This window comes from Hypanus sabinus, chromosome 18 (genome assembly GCF_030144855.1).
Source record: "Hypanus sabinus isolate sHypSab1 chromosome 18, sHypSab1.hap1, whole genome shotgun sequence".
NCBI lineage: Eukaryota > Metazoa > Chordata > Chondrichthyes > Myliobatiformes > Dasyatidae > Hypanus > Hypanus sabinus.
The window spans coordinates 58,888,928-58,908,908 of NC_082723.1; the positions used below are offsets into that span (position 1 = coordinate 58,888,928).

General features: G+C 42.0%; 1 protein-coding gene and 1 pseudogene across 4 annotated transcripts in view; both read left to right on the forward strand.

Moving 5' to 3' along the window:
* The window catches only part of LOC132407649 (neutrophil cytosol factor 2-like), a 76,152-nt gene extending 56,815 nt beyond the window's left edge, over window positions 1–19,337 (forward strand). For all 4 annotated transcript variants that reach the window (XM_059994446.1, XM_059994447.1, XM_059994445.1 and 1 more), the window contains exons 7-11: window positions 4,836–4,937; window positions 7,801–7,946; window positions 9,757–9,862; window positions 16,699–16,822; window positions 17,827–19,337. In XM_059994446.1, coding sequence (XP_059850429.1) covers window positions 4,836–4,937; window positions 7,801–7,946; window positions 9,757–9,862; window positions 16,699–16,822; window positions 17,827–18,014 — 666 coding nt within the window. In that variant the 3' untranslated portion in view covers window positions 18,015–19,337. The remainder of the gene's footprint in view (window positions 1–4,835; window positions 4,938–7,800; window positions 7,947–9,756; window positions 9,863–16,698; window positions 16,823–17,826) is intronic.
* LOC132377454 (actin-binding protein WASF2-like) lies at window positions 11,230–14,230 on the forward strand (annotated as a pseudogene).
* Window positions 19,338–19,981: the final 644 nt, after the last annotated feature.

A 19,981-nucleotide genomic window follows, 5' to 3' on the forward strand; every position in this document is an offset into this window, starting at 1 on the left:
CTCTCCTAATTTCCTTGTTAAGCTCCTTCCTGTTAGCCTTTTAATCTTCTAGATCTATAACATTACCTAGCTCTCTGAACTTTTTGTAAGCTTTTCTTCTTGACTAGATTTAATACAGCTTTTGTACACCACGGTTCCTGTACCCTACCTTGACTTCCCTGTCTCATTGGAACGTACCTGTACAGAACTCTACACAAATATCCCCTGAATATTTGCCACATTTCTTACGTACTTTTCCCTGAGAACATCTGTTTCCAATTTTAGCCTCCAATTTCATGCCTGATGGCCTCATAATTCCCCTTACTCCAATTAAACGCTGTTCTAACTTGTCTGTTCCTTTCTCTCTCCAATGCTATTGTAAAGAAGATAGAATTATGATCACTATCTCCAAAATGCTCTCCCACTGAGAGATCTGACACCTGACCAGGTTCATTTCCCAATACCAAATCAAGTAGGCTTATCTACATACTGTGTCAAGAAACCTTCCTGAACACACCTAACAAACTCCACCCCATCTAAACGCCTCGCTCTAGGGAGATGCCAATCGATATTTGGGAAATTAAGATCCCCCATCATGACAACTCTGCTATTATTACACCTTTCCAGGATCTGTTTCCCTATCTGCTCCTCAATATCCCTGTTACTATTGGGCGGCCTACAAAAAAACACCTAGAAAAGTTACTGACCCCTTCCTGGTCCTAACCTCCACCCACAGACACTCTATAGACAATCCCTCCATGGCGTCCACCTTTTCTGCAGCCGTGACACTATCTCTGATGAACCGTGCCACCCCGCCCCACCTCCCTGTCCTTTCTGAAACATCTAAAACACTACTCAAACAGGAGCACTCATTGTCAAGAGTTGCAGCCACAGGGTACTCTCTAGAACCTGACTCTTCCCCTTCCCCCTCCGGACTGTGACCCACCTGTCTGTCTCCCATGGCCCTGGTGTGACCACCTGCCTATAACTCCTGTCTATCACCTCCTCGCTCTCCCTGACCAGGCGAAAGTCATTGAGCTGCGTCTCCAGTTCCCTAACTTGGTTCCTTAGGAGCTGCAGCTTGACACACCAGGTGCAGATATGGCCGTCCAGGAGGCTGAGAGACTCCAGGACCCCCCACATCTGACACCGAGTACAGAAAGCTGGCCTCACACACATACTTACAACCTCGCCTCAAACCGTTACCACCTAAGCCCGTTGAGCCAAAGCCCTATCACTTTGCTGCATCTCACTCCGCTGCCCGCTGGATATGGCTGCCTTCTTTTTAAACCTTTTGTGCTATACTGGCTGACATCACGCACCTGCACAGTCTTACCTCTCTATAACCCGAGTAGTAAAAAACTCCCTTGGTTCCGAAAAATCAGCAGTTCATTCGCAGCCTTCTTGCTCCGAATTAAAAACCGTTGAAGATTCCTTGCCTTTTTAAACCTTTTGCACTCGACTGGCTGATATAGAGAGTCACAAGGTGTTGAATCATTGTGGATAGAGCTAAAGAACTGCAAGGGTAAAAATATCCTGATGGAGTTGCATACAGACCCCCAAACAGTAGAACGGATATGGGCTACAAATTACAATGGGAGATAGAAAATGCATACCAAAAGGGCAATATTATAATCGTCATGAGGGATTTCAACACACAGGTAGATTGGGAAAATCAGTTTGGTGCTGGATTCCAGGAGGGGGAATTTCTAGAATGCCAATGAGATAACTTTTTACATTAGCTCATGGTTGATTCCACTAAGGGATAGGCTATTCTGGACTGGGTGTTGTTTATTGAGCCAGAATTGACTAAGAGAGCTTAAGGTAAAAGACTTAGGGGAGAGTGATCATAATATGATCAAATTCCCTCTGAAACTTAAGAAGGAGAAGCTACATCTAATGTATCAGTATTACAGTGAAGTAAAAAGAATCACAGAGGCATGAGAGAGGAGTTGGCTAGAATTGAATAGAAAAGAACACTGGCAGGGATGATGGCAGAGCAGCAATGGCTGGAATTTCTGGAAGCAATTCAGAAGGTGCAGGATATATACATTCCAAAGAGGAAGAAATATTATAAAAGAATGATGACACAACCATGGCTGAAAAAAGGTCAAAGCCAACATAAAAGCCAAAGGGAGGGCATATATGGAGCAAAAATTAGTGAGAAGTTAGAGGACTGGGAAGTTATTAAAAACCAACAGGAGGCAACTAAGAAAGTCTTTAAGAAGGTAAAAATGAATATGAAAGTAAGATAGCCAATAATATTAAAGAGGATACCAGAAGTTTCTTCAGATACATAAACTGTAAAAGAGATGTGAGAGTGGATATAGGACCACTGGAATATGATGCTGGAGAGGTAGCAATAGACAAACTGAATAACATCAGTCTTCACTGTGGAATGCACTAACAGTATGGTGGAATTTCCAAGTGTCAGGGGCATGAAGTGGGTGAAGTTCCCATTACTAGAGAGAAGATGTTTGGGAAACTGAAAGGTATGAAGTAGATAAGTCACCCAGACCAGATGGTGTACACCCCAGGGTTTTTAAAGAGATGGCTGAAGAGATTATGGAGGCATTAGTAATGATCTTTCAAGAGTCACTGGATTCTGGGATGGTTACAGAAGCCTGGAAATTTGCAAATTTCGCCAAGAAAGAAGCAGGAAACTATAGGCCAGTTAGTTTGACCTCAGTGGCTGGGAAGATGTTGGAGTCGATTATTATGAAGTCTCAGGGTACTTGGAGGGACATGATTGAAAAAAAAAACCATGGTTTCCTCAAGGATAAATCTTGCTTGACAAATCTGTTAGAAATCTTTGAAGAGATAACAAATAGGATGGGCAAAGGAGAATCAGTTGATGTTGTGTACTTGGATTTTCACAAGGCCTTTGACAAGCTGCTACACATGAGGCTGCTTAATAAGATGTCTGTGGTAATACAGGAAAGATTCTAGTATGAATAAAGCAGTTGCTGATTGGCAGGAGGCAAAGACTGTAAAGGGAACCTTTTCTGGTTGGCCGTTGATGTTCCCTAGGGATCTGTGTTGGGTCCAATGCTTTTTACATTAAATGTTAATGATTTGGATGATGAAACTGATAGCTTTGTTGCAAAGCTTGCAGACGATACAAAGATAAGAGGAGGGCAGGTAGTTTTGTGGAAATACGGAGGTTACAGAAGGACTTACAGACTTAATAGGAAAATGGGCAAAGAAGTGGCAGATGGAATACAGTGTCGGGAAGTGAATGTTCTTGCACTCTTGGTGGAAGAAATGAAAGGATTGACTTTTCTAAATGGAGAGAAAATACAAAAAACTGAGGCACAAAGGAACTTGGGAGTTCTTGTGCAGAATTCTCTAAAGGTTAATTTGCAGATTGAATCTGTGGTGAGGAAGGCAAATACAATGTGGATTAGAATATAAAAGCAAGGATGTAACATTGAGACTTTATAAAGCGCTGGTGAGGCTTCACTTAGAGTATTGTGAGCAGTTTTGGGCCCCATATCTATGAAAGGATGTGCTGAAACTTGAGAGGGTTCAAAGGAGATTCTTGAAAATGATTCCAGGATTGAATAGCTTGGAGAGGTTTTAGTAGCTCTGGCCCTGTATTCACTGGAGTTCAGAAAAATGAGGAGTGACCGCATTGAAACATTGAATGGTGAAAGGCCTTGATAGAGTCCATGTTGAGAGTATGTTTTCTATGGTGGGAGAGTTTCTGACCAGCTTCAGAATAGGGGGGCATCCTTTTAGAATGAATTTGAGGACTCATTTCTTTAGCCAGAAAGTGGTGAATCTGTGGAATTCTTTGTCACAGGCAGCTGTCAAGGCCAAGTCTTTATATATATTTAAAGCCAAGGTTGATAGATTCTTGATTAGTCAGAGCATGAAGGGATATGGGGGGAAGGCAGGAGATTGGGGCTGAGAGGAAAATTGGGTCAGCCATGATAAAATGGCAGAGCAGACTTGATGGGCCGAATGGCCCAGTTCTTTTCCTATGTATTATGGTCTCGTGGAAACAAAAGGAGGAATAGGATGGTGGGATTGCTTTGCTTGATGTTGGCAAGGACTCTGCTGGGTACAGGCAGGGGATTGTGTACTCAGCTGTTTCTGGGAATGGCGGAATGAAAATTGTTCTTGCTGTAGGTAGATTTGATTGATTATTGGTTCGCATCTCTGCCTGGTTTGGCAGTGTCTTGTGTGTAACTGGCTGTTTCTGGGTGTTGACCTACCAAGAGTGATGAGCATTTTTTTTCTCAGAGGTGAACTAAGATGTGCAAGCAAAACAGTGCTGGTTCACTGCAACCTGATCGGGAATGTGTTATAAAATACGCTAATGTCTGAAGTGAGTTATGCACCCTCCCAATCCACTAGTCTCAGTGAAAAAAGAATGGGTTCTGTTGACCCAAGAGAGAAATTCAAATGCCGCAGCCCGGAGACAAGACTGCCTACTATGGGATATTAAATCTTAAATTCTTTTGGATGAGTAGCTTGTTTAAGGAAAAACAGTAGGACATGATGCATCTCAATCGGTGAGAAAAAAATATTTTCAAATGATGACTCAGCGAAGAAAAGCTTTCTCCTGAAGGTTGGTTGGTGTCCCGAGTTACAGGGAAGGGAATTGTGCCAAGGTTTCTCCTCCTCTAGTGATCCCTGGTTTTAGCAAGCTCAAAGGTCAGACAGGGCTATAGATTCTGACCCTGACTTTGACAGAAAGTGGTGGGTGCAGGCCAATAGTGAGGGAGGGCAAACTCTAATTCAGAGTAATTGTTTGTACATTAAATAGGGACAATAGCGGAAGATAATATGAAATAATTTCAGAATTAGAAATCTGCAAGCCTCAGAATGTCATGTTTTGTCCTTTCCAGGGTCTTGCTTCTGCTGAAACAAGTATTGCTCTCCAGACATTGAGCTCACCAGCAGGAACTCAAGCACCAATGATGCCTGCATCAGCAGCTATACTCAGCAAGGTAACAAAGGATCACATTCAGTTATCACTCTTGCTATTTAGCATTTAACAGCCAACTGACTAAAGTTGTCCAAGACTCAAATGTGGTAAACAGCCCTTTTATTGACCCAAGACTCTCCATTCCTTCTGCATGACACAGCCACCATAGCGCTTTCTGCTTCCTGACTCCTCCCCAGGACCTTCCACAACTCCTACTCACTGCCCCTCATTATCCTAATGACCCTCTACTCTCTCCCTTCCTCTCATGATCCTACACTCCCCCTCCTTGACTATCCCAGACTACTGTGTCCCCAAGCCAGTCCATGTGTCTCTCTGTGATCTTTAGAACGGGTTAAGGGAGTGAGGTGCCCTGCGGGTACATTTATTGTAGGAACAGAGTGCTACAAAAGGACAACTCCCCTTTGATCTTTTTCTGGTTATTTACCTTGTCTATTGAGCTTAGTCTGCAAGTTTGTGTTTTAAATGGACGCCCCTCTATCCTGAGGCTGTGCCCTCTTGTCCTAGACTTGCCCACGATGGGAAACATCTCTGTCTACATCTTTCAACATTCAAAAGGTTACAGTGAGATCCCCCCGCCGATTGTTCTAAATTTCTGCGAATACAGACCCAGAGCTATCAAACGTTCCTCATATAACACTTTCATTTCTGGAATCATCATTGTGAACCTCCTCTGAACCCTCTTGAATGCCAAATTCTAAATCAGAATCAGGTTTGCTTTCATTGGCATATGTCATGAAATTTGTTGTTTTATGGCAGCAGTACATTAATAAATAATAGTAAAGAAAAGCTATAAATTACAATTATACATACATATAAAACATTAAATAAGTAGGGCAAAACATGAGCAAAAAATAGTGAGGTAGTATACATGTGTTCATTGTCCATTCAGAAATTTGATGGTGGAGGGAAGAAGCTGTTCCTGAAATGAGTTGTGCCTTCAGGCTCCTGTACTTCTTCCTTGATGGCAGCAATGACAAGAGGGCATGTCCTAGCTGATGAGGGTCCTTAATGATGGATGCAGCCGTTTTGAGGTTTTGCCTTTTGAAGGTGTCCTCAATGCTGGGGAGACGAGTGGAGCTGGCTGAGTTTACAACTTTCCGCATCTGTGTAGTGGTCCCCCCATACCAGATGGTGATGTAGCCTGCTGGTGCTGGTGGTCCAGTTAATTGGTGACTCTAAGTTGTCATTGGTGTGTTGGTAAGCGTGGGAATCTGGGATCGGTGACGTGCAGGTGAGTGTGGGAATCCGGGATTGGTAATGTGTAGGTGAGTGTGGGAATCCGGGATCGGTGACGTGCAGGTGAGCGTGGGAATCTGGGATCGGTGACGTGCAGGTGAGCGTGGGAATCTGGGATCGGTGACGTGCAGGTGAGTGTGGGAATCCGGGATCGGTGACGTGCAGGTGAGCGTGGGAATCTGGGATCGGTGATGGAAATGTGGTGAGAATCAAATAAGATTAGCATAGAATTAGAACAGTTGAATGCTTGAAAGATGGTGTTGATTTGGTGACCATAAGGCAAGCTTCTGAGCCATTCTTTGTGAACCTGCTTGGTGACAAACCCCATAAGCCCTGTTGGGTAGAGAATGCCAAAGATTTACCAGTCTCTAATGATGAAATATCTCCTGCCATGAATGGCTCACCCCTTACTATGAAGCACAGTTCCCTGGTTCTAGGCACCCAATTGAAACATCAGTTCTATTCTGGCAAACCCTGTAAGAGTTTTGCATATTTCAGTGAGATCCCGTCTGATCTGGAGAAAGTGAGTGGAAGTTATTGCTGAATGTGAGAATATGTTGGTGGGAGGGAACTGGTTGGACTTCTATTCAAAAAAGAAGCAAATAAACATGCAGGCAGTACTGGTGTGGATTGAAGGCACAGAGGATCTGCAAACACAAGAGATTCTGCAGATGCTGGAAATCCAGAGTAACACATACAAAATGCTGGAGGAACTCAACAGGTTAAGCAACATCTATGGAGGGAAATGAATAGTCGACTTATTGAGATACAGCACGGAATAGGGCCTTCCGGCTCTTCGAGCCATGCCGCCCAGCAATCCCACAATTTAATCCTAGCCTAATCATGGGACAATTTAAATGGGCAATTAACTTACGAATCGGTATGTCTTTGGACTGTGGGAGGAAGCCGGAGCACCCAGAGAAAACCCATGCGGTCACAGAGAGAACACACCAACTCCTTACAGGCAGCTCTGGGTCGCTGGTAATGTAGAGCGCTATGTTACCATATTGCCTTTTCTGGCTAAAACCCTTCATCAGGACTGGGAAAGAAAAGGGCAGGATCTCAGGGAGGATGTAGAAGTGAGTTGAGAGTGACCGGGAAGCTGAGCGGTCTGGGGAATATCACCAAAGGAAATGAGGTCTGTGACTGACTGGAACATTTTTCTGCTGGTGAACATTTTTCAACTCTCTAAAAACCATCCAACACCAAGTCTCTTTCATTCTTAGTCTCTGATTTTTATGATTTCTGGTCAAGTTCCAGAGCAAAAATAAGGAAACAGCCAGCTCACTCTTGGAGCAACACACACAAAATGCTGGTGGAACACAGCAGGCCAGGCAGCATCTATAGGAAGAAGTACAGTAGACATTTCGGGCCGAGACCCTTCATCAGGACTCACTGTTAGAAGATAGTTTCCAATATTGTTGGAGGAGGGAGGGGTTGGGCCCTCGGATCCCAAACTCCCCCAGTCTTACACTACCCTCCAAATAGGCATTCCACCTGGCAGTTGTAAATAAAGGTATATTGGGAGGAGGAAATGAAACATAGTGGAAAAAGTGAAGTAGTAAAATTGCATTTGGTTCTAATTTCTTTACCTTCTGATATTTCGAAATTGCTTTTGATTAAAACAGGTCTCACCGAACCCTGAGTCGGTGATAATGAAGGTTCACTATGAGTATTCAGCGGCGGCAAGAGTGGAACCTGGCACATCTTACCCTGATCTTCTAAACATCATCAAATCCAAACTCAGCCAACAGTCAGGATGGATGGAATTGAGGTGGGAAGGAAGGGGAGTGTACACTGTACAGTTTTAGCATTCACAGCTGGTGCTGTTGACTTCCAACTCTTTTTGCTCTATTATTTCCCACTAATTATCATTACACTTAATCTTTCTTTAATCCTCATTTGCCTGAACAATGACAAAAGAGCTAAATTTCAAGGACTGAGTGAGTGTTTCGCTCCTTCTTAGCACGTCCAAATGTGGCACCACAGAACTGTTGGTACATTTGAAGTCAGTAGGAATTCAGCAGAAACTTGTACCCGGTTCAAAAACAAAAGGGTGGTCATTGACATTGAAAGGGTAATCATCAAAATCATCAAAATATTGATGTAGGTGTACTTAAAACAGTACCCTAGTCTCATCAACTTCCAGTTACTTCATCAATCTCCTCTCCTCCTTTCGGAAGTTAGAATATTGAATGGTGATTGTGAAGTGCCATATACAGCTCATGAAGTACTAGGCCTTTACAACATCCAGTCTAAGTTCAACATTAGTACTCAGATCCTTAGAACATTCAGTCACGTATGGTAGGAGATGCTAGACAAGAGGTTGTGCAGTGACCCTGTCCAACAATGAGAAGCTAATCACTTGCCCTTATCACTCAACAGAATTATCATTGTCAAATTCACATCAACATTCTGGGAATCACACGTAAAATTAGTGGGGAATGGGATAGGTCTGTATGCCTGCATGGGTCATCGTTGTGACACACGTCTTGACCAGCTAATCAATCTCACTCCTGGGATTGGTTAGGACTGACATAAGGAGAATTTTCTTCATTGTGGATAGTGAAACTTTCTCTAGCTTGGAAAGCTTTGGGGGCACAGTCATTGAGTTTGTTCAAAGCATAGATTGATACATTAAGGGTATCAAAGGCTAGAGGGGAAATTCATGGTGAGAGAGATGATCACCGTAATCTTGATAAATGGAGGAGCAGGCTCAAAGAGCCAGGTAGGCTACTCCTGTTCCTAATTTTTAATGAGAAAGTGATTAGCAAAGCTTGTTTCATCTTGAGCTTCATAAACAGAGGTAGTGAGAACAGAACAAGGACAGCCACACTGAATTAATATGAAGCCCTGGTTAAGCCACAGACAGAGTATTGTGTTCATTTGCAGTCACCAAGAAGGATGTACCAATGCCAGAGAGAATATAGATAAAATTTGTCAAGGGGGTTTCCAGAGCGGGAGGATCTCAGTTACAAGGTCAAGTTGGAGAAGCTGGGAATCTCCTTGGAGAAGAGGAGGCTAGAAGGAATTTTGATACAGGTGGACAAGATTTAGATAAGAGAAAAGTTGTTATTCCAGCTGATGTCAAAAGGAACTGAGGACAAAGAGTCAGGTTGTAGGCAAGTGATGTGGGAAAAAACGAAGAGTGGTGATGACCTGGAACAGGTTGTTGATAAGGGTGGTGAAAGCAGAGATCAACAGTAATTTCGAAAGGGTGTTGCATCAGCATAAAGGAGAAAAGACTTGCAGGACTGGGAGAGAGACAGTCCTGGTTTGCAAATTCACATTCCTCCATTATAGAATGCCCAACCTAGCTTACCGGATAATATCACAGGAGTATCTTCATTACAAGGACTGAAGTAGCCAAGAGGAAAGTACACCACTGTCTTTCAAGAGCCATTAGGGATAGCTAGTAAATGTTGGTCTCGCTATCATATGTCCTATACAAGAGAAAATCTGTGGATGCTGGAACATCCTGTACGTTGTTAACTTTTGTCTTACATCTATGTCCATGTTAATTGTTATCTAACTCATGTGCATTCTCTTTTTTGTTCTGATCATCACATCCACTTTACTCCCAGTTACAAAGATGAGGAAAAGCAAGAGCTAGTGCCCATCAGAGGAGAGGAAGATCTGAAAAAGATGTGGAAACAGGTTGTCGAAAGACATATTACTGTCTGGTGCAAGGTGAGAATGTGAATTCTGATTTGATACAAATGATACTCAGCAGGCAAGCAGAGTTTGCTTCAGCTATGTATTTAAGAGGCAGGAACAAATGACCAAAAATGGTAAAGACCGTAAGACATAGGAGCAGAATTAGGTCATTTAGCCCATCTGATCTGCTCCACTGTTCTACTGTGGGTGATTTAATATCCCTTGCAATCCCATATTCCTGCTTTCTCCCCATAAACTTTGACACCCTTACTAATCAAGAACTTTTCAGCCTTTTAAATGTCTCCACAGCTGTCTGTAGCAATGAATTCTACAGAGTCACCACCCCCAGCTAAAGATATTCCTCCTCTTCTTAGTTCAGAAAATGAAAGTAAATTATCAATAAATACAAAAAATGATTGTGATATTTTCTAAAACTATAAAAAAAATCTCCATCCATTAACCCACTCCACCACATTTCCTAATACCACTAATCATTTTCTGTCAGTTACCTCATGTACAGATACTACTGTCCCTAGCATCACTTCATGTACATGCAGTCTGTGTACTTCAGCTTATCTTGTTCATTTATATTTACTGTGGCCTTTTTTATTGTGTTCTTTATGCTTGCTGTGTTTTTTACGCTGTATCGAATCCGGAGTAACAATCATTCTGCTTTATACAAATGACAAAAAACAATCTTGAAAAGAAACTAGCAATAAAGCTTCTCCCATTGAAGCAACTGCAGAAAATATTGTTCGGGCAATACAAGCTGAGGCTTTGAACAGTTTCATATCATGGCTGAATACGCTGTAAATGTGGCAGTGAAAGAGGTGGACTGAGGGCCTAGTGACAGTGAGGATTGTAAACACCATAATTATCACCGAAGAGAATCAGTTGAGAAGTTAAGGAGATGAAAGCTAGACAGATCTCTTGGCCTGTTCGCCCACTTCCCAGTGCTCTGAACCAAAAGGATGTGTATGGATGGTGAATGCCTGCAGATGCTTGGGGACCACCTTTGGAAATACTTGTAGCAGTCTCAAAAGCTGAAAATATAATACTACTCTTTAAGAAAGAAGGAAGAAAAATCCATAATGAAGTACGTTGTCAGAAGACACTTAGAAAATATTATGATTGGGTAGTCGGTATTGTATTAAAATCAGAATCGGGTTAATTAACCTGATTCTCATTATACTGTATGTCATGAAATTTAATATTCGGCAGGCAGCAATACAGTGCAGCACATAAATATATCTATAAGGTACAATAAAAATGTATAAAAAATAAATAGTGCAAAAGAGAGCAAAATAATGAGGTAGTGTTCATGGACCATTCAGAAATATGATGGCAGAGGGGAAGAAGCTGTTCCTAAAATGTAATGTAGTAAAGATCATGTCAAACAAATTTAATTTGAGGTTGTAACTAGCAAGAGATAAGAGGGTACAAGTAGATATGGGATATGTAGTTTTATACAAGTGATTTGACAAAACACAAAAGAAGCCAATGAGAGTGCAGAAATGGGCAGAAGTTGTTGTAGCTGGGGTGGGCCTGATGGTGGGCCATTGCTGGGTGATGACAAATGGACAGTGGGCAGTGGCTTCAGGATCCGAGTGGGCAGGCTCGGGATCTTGAACAGTGCCTGAACTTGGATGGCCAAACTTTTAGTGATGAGGAACATTGAACCGAGACATTTGTGATGCAGCCTATGCCCAGTAATGTTGCAAGTGAAATGGAATGTGTTACAAACATCACCCTTTCAAATGTCTTCAGCAGCTTGGCAGCTTGAGTAAATATGCTGAAAATATCTTTGGTGAACTGTTCAGGGAAGCGGGCAGCTTTGCTTTTAAAGTAAACAGCCTTGGAGAATGGATTGACTGTTTGCAAGTTAAATTAACACAGCTTGATCCCAAAGTAGAAGATGTTTCACTGCAAAGTATTAACTTGAGAAATCCTTCACCTATCAGGATCAGCAACTGTTTCATCGAACCTCTCTGCCAATTCCTATTAATGACAAGCCATCACCTATTCATATTCTAACTCCATACTGAGAGGAAGGAAAAGACAGCATTAAGTTTTACACTGATCCTTCCTACTTCTTTGACTTCTGGGAAGGAAAAAATTCTGCAAGACACAAAAGATTACACATCACAGTCTCAAATGAGAGTACCTATGGTATCACAGTGGTTAGCATTTAAAGACAGGTATGGGCACCTTACAGACGGAGATGGAATTGGAGATGGAGAATGCTCCTCCCCCTTTCATTTCTTCCATGGTCTTCTACCCTCTCCCATCAGATTTCTCTCCTCCAGCCTGTTCTCTTTCACCAATCAACTTCCCAGCTCTTTACTTCACTCCTCCCCCTCTCCTGTTTTCAGCCATCACCTACTACCTTGCACTTCTTCCTCCCCTCCCCCCACCTTCTTGCTCTGATTTCCAAATCTTTTTTTCTGGTCCGGATCAAGGGTCTTGGCCAGAAACCTTGACTGTTCACTCTTTTCCATAGACGCTTCCAGCCCTGCTGAGTTCCTCCAGCACTTCGCGTGCGTTGCATGGAGAATATATAACAAGGGACGAGGAACTATTAGATGATTTTTCCAGCGTTCTTCCGATTGACTGTGAATTGTTAGAGCCCCAGTACCTATTGAGACCCTTGCACACTAATGACCTGAGTATGAATATGGAGATTAATAAGTTCACAGATGACACAGAAATTGGCAGTGCTATGCATAATGGAGGAGGTAGACTACAGTTACTGAACAAAACTGGTAGATTGATGAAATAATAAGAATATATATATAGGCATCCGTTAGTCTCGTGAGACCATGGATTTGCACCTTGGAAGGTTTCCAGGGTGCAGGCCTGGGCAGGGTTGTATGGGAGACCGGCAGTTGCCCAAGCTGCAAGCATTCCCCTCTCCATGCCACCGATGTTGTCCAAGCAGCTTGGCACCAGTGTCATCACAGAGCAATGTGTGGTTAAGTGCCTTGCTCAAGGACGCAACACGCTGCCTTCAGGTCACTAGACCGATGCCTTATCCACTAGACCACACGCCAACACAAGTAAGAATAATTTAATCCTTAAAAAGTGAGAAAAGAGCATTTTGGGAGGACTAATAAAGCTAGGCCATACATAATCAATAGTGGGATCCCAGGAAGTTCTGAGGAACAGAGGGGCCTTGGTATATAGAATCCTTTAGGATGCAGGACAAGTGGATTAAAAAGTCATAAGGGATACTTACTATCATTAGACAGGATGCAGAATACAAGAGCAGGTTGATTTTAGTACAAGTATATAACAGTTAGGCCAGAAATGGGGCATTATGTGTAGGTCTAGTTGCCACATGATAGGAAGGATCTGATTGCATGGAGGAGGGTGCAGAGGAGATTCACCAGGATTTTGGATGAAATTATATGCTCAGCTTTGAGGAGAGCACAGATAGGCAGGGTTTGTTTTCCTTGGAATGGAAAAGGCTGATTGGGAATCTGATTCAGGAGGGGAAAAAATGAGAGGCAGAGAAAATAAGAGGCTTTTCCCTTTAGTAAATATATCTGTAACACAAGAGTTTAACTTTAAGAGGTAGGAGACAGAGGGGATTTGAGGAAGAGTGCTTTTCATCCAGAGGGTGAAAGCTAGGGAGCACTGCTGAAGGAATTGGTAAAGTTCAAAGTTCAAAATAAAGTTATTTTCAAAGTACCTATATATCACCATGTACAACCCTGAGATTAATTTTTTGTGGGCACAGTAACACAGTAGAATCAAGAAAGACTGCACCCAACAGAACAAACAACCAAAGTGCAAAAGAGAACAAATTGTGCAAATGCAAAGAGAAAAAAATAATAATAATAAAAATAATAAATAAGCAATAAATATTGAGAACCTGAGATGAAGAGTCCTTGAAAGTGAGTCTATAGGCTGCAGGAACAGTTCATTGATGGGGCAAGTGAAGTTATCCCTTCTGGTTCATCCTGACGGTTGAGGGGTAATAACTGTTCCTGAACCTGGTGGTGTGGATCCTGAGGCTCCTGTACCTTCCTCCCGATGGCAGAGAAGAGAGCATAGCTTGGGTCCTTAACTATGGATGCTGCCTTCCTGCACCAGCACTCCGTGTGGGTGTGTTCAATGGTTGGGAGGGCTTTACCCATGATGGACTGGGCTGTATCCATTACTTTTTGTAGGATCTTCTGTTCAAAGGCATTGGTGTTTCCATACCAGGCTGTGGTGTAGCCAGTCAATATATTCTCCACCACACATCTGTAGAAGTTTGTCAAAGTTCTAGATGTTATGCTGAAAACTCCTAAAGAAGTAGAGGTGCTGCCATGCTTTCTTTGTGATTGCAGTTGTGAGTTGGGCTCAGGACAGATCTTCAGATATGATAACACCTTTCCAGCTCTGATTCCCCGGTGAGGACTGGCTCATGGTTTCCTCTTCCAAGTTAATAATCAGCTCCTTGGTCTTGCTGACATTGAGTGAGGGGTTGTTTTATGGCACCACTCAGCCAGAATTTGAAACTTCCTCCTATATGCTGATACGGCTGATGACAGTGGTGTTGTCAGCAAACTTAAACGTGGCATTGGAGCTGTGCTTAGCCACACAGGCACAAATATATAGCAACTAGAGCAGGGGGCTTAGCACACAGCCTTGTGGTGCACTTGTGCTTTTGGTAATTGTGGAGGAGATGTTTTTGGCAATCTGAACTGACTGAGGTCTGCAGGTGAAGAAATTAAAGATCCAGTTGCACAAGGAGGCATTGAGGCCAAGGTTTTGAAGCTTATTAATTAGTTTTGAGGGGATGATAGTATTGATTGCTGAGCTGTAGTTGATAACGAGCATCCTGGTGTCTGCATCTTTGCTCTCCAGCTGTTCCAGGGTTGAGTGAAGATCCAATGAAGTGGCATCTGCTGTGGACCTCTTGTGCCAGTAGGCACTCAGCCTGGGTATATTCACACTTAAAACATCATGGCTTAGATGGTTACAGGCTGAATGTGGATAGTGGGATTAGGTTGATGTAACCCATGTGGACAGGAGGAGTCCAGCTTCCTGGTGGCTAACACAGACACAATCAGAAGGCATGAAAGACCTTTCTTTGTGCTATATGCTTGGAAGGGAGCAAATATGACTATATCATTTTAAAAAAAAGATGCAGGGTAAAATGAGTAATTACTGACACAAATATGAGTGGAAGGAAAATGGTTTGAATCTAAAATGCAGTATGTCTTTGCATTGCACCGCTGTCACAAAACAACAAATCTCATGCCATACAAGCCTCTGATAATAGACCTGATTCTGAGATGTAATACTGAAAACCTTTAAAAGAATAATAGGATTACACAGAATCAGTGTGGATTTGTGAAAGTTAAATCATGTACGACTAATCTACTGGTGTTCTTTTGAGGATGTGATAAGTGGAAAAGGTAAAGGGCTACCGTGGATGTGGTGTATTTGGTATTTCAGTAGGGTTTCAATAAAGTTCAACACAGTAGGTTGGTCAACAGGGTTAGATAACTTGAAATCAAAGTTAGCATCTAGACATGGATGGAAAATTATTTATTGGACAGAGTAGAATAAATGGATACGTTTTAATCTAGCAGTCTGTGATAGCACAGGAAAAAGATCTTTGAAGCTCCAATGGTTTACTACGTACTGTAGATCAACAGTTCAGCTAAGGGAGCAATCTTCTAATTTTACTGGCAATACTGGTGAGACTGCAAACAAATAGATGACATTCAATAAAGAATCTTCAAGAGAGTATGAACGGTGCATGAGAACATGCCAGGTGGAATATAATGCAGAAGAAATGTATACAAAAAAAAATTAAGTGGAATGAAATTGAGTGGCATATTCAAATGCACCTGGATCCCCTTGAATAGCCAGGTGCATTTGAATATGCCACTGAAAGCGGTAGGTCCGGGTGCAACAAATTATTAAGAAGGCAAATTGTATTTTAGCCTTAATTATGCATGAGTTTGATTTTTGGAGTAAGGAAGTCTTATTGCAATCATATTGAGCCCTGGTGAGACCGTCTCGGAGTACTGTGTATAGTTTTGGTCTACTTGCTTAAGAGGAAGTTCAGACAGAATTAACTAGATCAGTTTAGGGATGGTGACTTTTCCATACAAGAAGTGATTGAGTAGATAGGATGGATGTACTCTTCTCAGGTTTCCAGCTGGGTACAAGTATTGCTTATAACCGATGCTTTGATGACAAACTCTGCCAGCTTCATCAGGGATGATGCCTGGGTATGTCTAGAGAGGTGGTATTTATACCCCCGTAGTCTGTCCCTCCTGATTGGTTAGTCCTCATCCAATCAGGTTTACACTCTCCCACCTTGTTTAGAATCGAATTCCAGTTCTTACTTAGAGCGAGACCTTTGTCTTTGTTAAAATTATTTTCCTCTAGTTTTATCTCAATGGTTTCCATTACCAGGCAGTCCCAAAAGCCAGTGGCATGGCATAGTAGCAACAGCTTGTGATTTCGAAGTTGGATTTTCTTGAGTTTAAAAGAATGAGAGGGTAGATGCAGGGAGAATGCTTCCCTCGGTTGAGGTGTTCATAACCAAGGAACCTTCATATTGTTTTTATTTCACAATACACACTGAGACTTAACAATGTGTATTCAAACTGCAAAACGTACACACATACTGTGTTCATGGAACAGAACACACAAACTAATATGCATATACAATAATGACAGTACGCAGTACAGAAGACAGATACAATAATGGATAGACTCATTGAGATCTGAAGTACAGCACACACTCTTGGTACAGAGATTGACTCTGAAGCTCACATCACACCTTTATATTATACTCAGTCACACCAACAAATTAACGCAACAGTTTATACCCTGGCTATTCTAACTGAATTCTTTATTAGTCTACAGATCCTTTAGCTGGACGCCAAGTGCTCTACAAAGCCCTGGCTCTTTATAACTACAGTGGACAAGGTCCTGAGGATATGGAGTTTAATGAAGGCGATGTCATCGATGTACTATCTGAAGGTAAAATGTTGTTGTGCTTAATCTACAATCGGCATCTAACACAGTATATCTTAAAGAGTTCCCTCTCTATCAAGAGAACTTCAGTCCTTATGCACACATTCAAACATCAAGCATTCCTTCATGATTGCTGCAGTGTTAAAGAGGACAATAATTGGCCTTTGTTCCTACACCCCACCCCAGTCACATAATACATATACACCAATAAATACCAGGTTACCAATAGCCATGGGAATTAAGTTACATCATCTTCAAAATTAGCAGATGGTGTAAGTAGGAAATGGCAGCGTATTGTGAAGAATTTCCTTCTTCATGTGTCCTACTTCATGCATACAAAATTTTTGAATACAGCTCCTTTCTCCCTGTTAATGTGAGGGGATCTCGGTGTTACTTGGTGTTCTGGGCATATAGATCACAACATCCCTATCTTTTTGTGATCCTTTTCCCTAGGTTGGCGTATTTTGCCCATCCCTAATTGTCTTGAAGGTGCTAGGGATTTGACACCTTGAACATAGCAGTCCTGGTGAAGGTGCTCTGCCAATGAACTGTTAGGAAGAGGCAACCATTTGCTTGCATTTGACCCACATCCCTCTAAACTTTTGCTGCCTATGTTTCCAAGACAGAATGGTGCATGACAGAACAGATTTGTGGTTGTAGCTCCCATCCACTAATACAGTACACAGCCTCATTCATCATCAATACAGTTCTGTCCTGTCAGCACAGAATCCCACCATTAATCCAATCTCCTTCCACTACTGCCCTTTCTCCGCCAGTAGAAACTCCAGCCTCTCTCTCAATACATACTCCCTTTCAATCCAGCCTAATCCCATGAATACATATCCTTTGCTGTCAATAGACTCCCTTTAATAGTACAGCACCCCATCAGTGAAACCACATTGCTTTGCCATATTGTGCCTACCCTCCTCTTATGAATAGCTGTCAATACAATACTTACCCATCAATACCATTTATTTCAAGAAACCTTTTCTTAATCTGTTTCCTTGCAGTGAATGAGGAGTGGCTGGAGGGACATTCCAATGGGAATATTGGCATTTTCCCTCGGTGTTTTGTAGGACCACAAAAGCTGGAAACCACCAACTCCAAGGAATCATCTTGCTCTGAAGTTACAGGAGCTTCTAGGAAGGCATCTTTAGCAGAGACCAACTCTGAAACAAAACATTTGGGAACCCTCTGAGGTGGCAGAGAGAGGTCTGGCCAATAACTGGGAGTGGCTGTGGGTTATAGTTTATTTTCGAAGGGATGTATGTTTGACCTCAGAAAGGAGATAACCCTGATCTTTCTGAGACATAGTCTCCAGGCAAGGGAATGGATTCCTTAGTCTCTGGGTAGTTAGGATTTCTTCATTCTCTGAAGGATGAAGGGCACTAATCTCCTAAGGGTGGGTCATGTGTGGATGTTGGTTTGTTTGAACGCTGGGAGTACAGAGCCCTGCCACAGTGGACCAAACAAATCCCCAGCTCAGCCTCAGATTTTGCTCCTCTGGAGAGAGAATGGTCAGATTCAGGGGTTGTTGGTATGGTCAGTATTTTTAAAAAAGGGGATGGTATATTTTGATTTCCAATGGTGGAAGTCTTGAACATCTCTCTGGGTGATTTCCTTTTGATTCCAGAGAGGAAACAAAAGTTCAAGTTAGAGTGAGTATAACACTCTCTGGGGTTGGTCTCTGGGAAGGGTCTGCTTAGTCTCTCGGGGAGATGAGGTAGAGTTTCTGAATGGTCCCAGGGATATAATCTTGTCTCCTTACCCAACAACATGTATAGATGCCATAGAGGCAATTCAGCAAAGATTCACTAGACTGGTTCTAGGTGCCTTGGGGTTTGTTATTAGTAAATATTTATTAGGCATTGTATTCTCTAGAGTTTAAAAGAATAGGAGGAGATCTAATTGAAATTTAAAAATTAATTAACATGCTTAGCAGTCTAGAGTAGAAAGGATATTTTCCTTGTGGGAGGAGTCTAGGACAAGAGGCCCAGTTTGTGAATAAAGTTTAGATTTAGAATTAGAATGAGGAGAATTTATTTAACTTAGAAGCTGGTGAAACTTTGGAATTCTGTATCCCCTTCAAAACACAGACTGATTTTATGGGCATTAAGGGATTTGGGAATAATGTAGGAATGTTGCATGAGGTAGAGAATTAGTGTGACCATGATTAATAGTGGAGTAGGATCAAAGGGCCAATAGCCTAGCTTTAAAAAAATGTTTTTATGCACATCTTTCAGCAAGAGGAAAGAAAATCTCTTTAGGAGTAAAGGTGATCTCAAATATTTCTGCTATTAAAGAGTTTGAAGTTTCTCTCTCTCAATTTTGGTTTATCTTAGTTAAAACATTTTTCATTGAATTAAATGTTTACATACTATTAATATAAAATCGGTAAGGAAAAGCTTCCAACAAAGGAGTCAACCTGTCACCAGACACATCTATAATCTTATCTTCTGGTTAAGTGCCTTACTGTACAGTTTACCTTTATTTATCAGCTGTTTGGTTCACTAAAGATCTATAAAGTAAACTCAATCAATTGTTTTGATTTATTATGATTTTTATGTGGCCAGCAGACTCCTAAGGCTGTTTCTTGGGACCAAAGGTGACTCAATTTGACTCATTTTGTGGGTTCCAAGGTAACAAAGAAGGGTAATATAGGAACCATAAGCATATGGATGAAATAAAAGATGGAGGGCTACACGAGAGAGAAGTGTTAGATTGATCTTGAAGTAGATAAAAGGTCAATATAACATAGTGGGTTGAAGGGCCTGTACTATGTTCTATTGCTTGACGTTCCCCAGGTGCCTGTTAAGAGTGGACGGGTGTTTAGTTTGTAAGCTGCTGTGCTCCTTTCTCTGCCAAAGCAGGGTTTGCAATACAAGACGTCATATTTCTCAATGCCCCCCTGAATGCCATTTGTTCACTTTGAGAAGGTTATTGACCAGAGTTTCCTGTAGTCAGAGGGCATTCATATCTTTTGTCCAACTGGTAATCTCCTTCGAGTATAATGAAGTCACTGATGAATTAAGCCACGAACTGACCTGCGTCACTGCAGGGCTTTCCTCTTTTATGCCTGTTGAAATAGGCCATCACATGACCTCCCACTGGCGGGAAAATTGCATCATGTGACCTCACATTGGCGGGAAATTACATCACTCCACC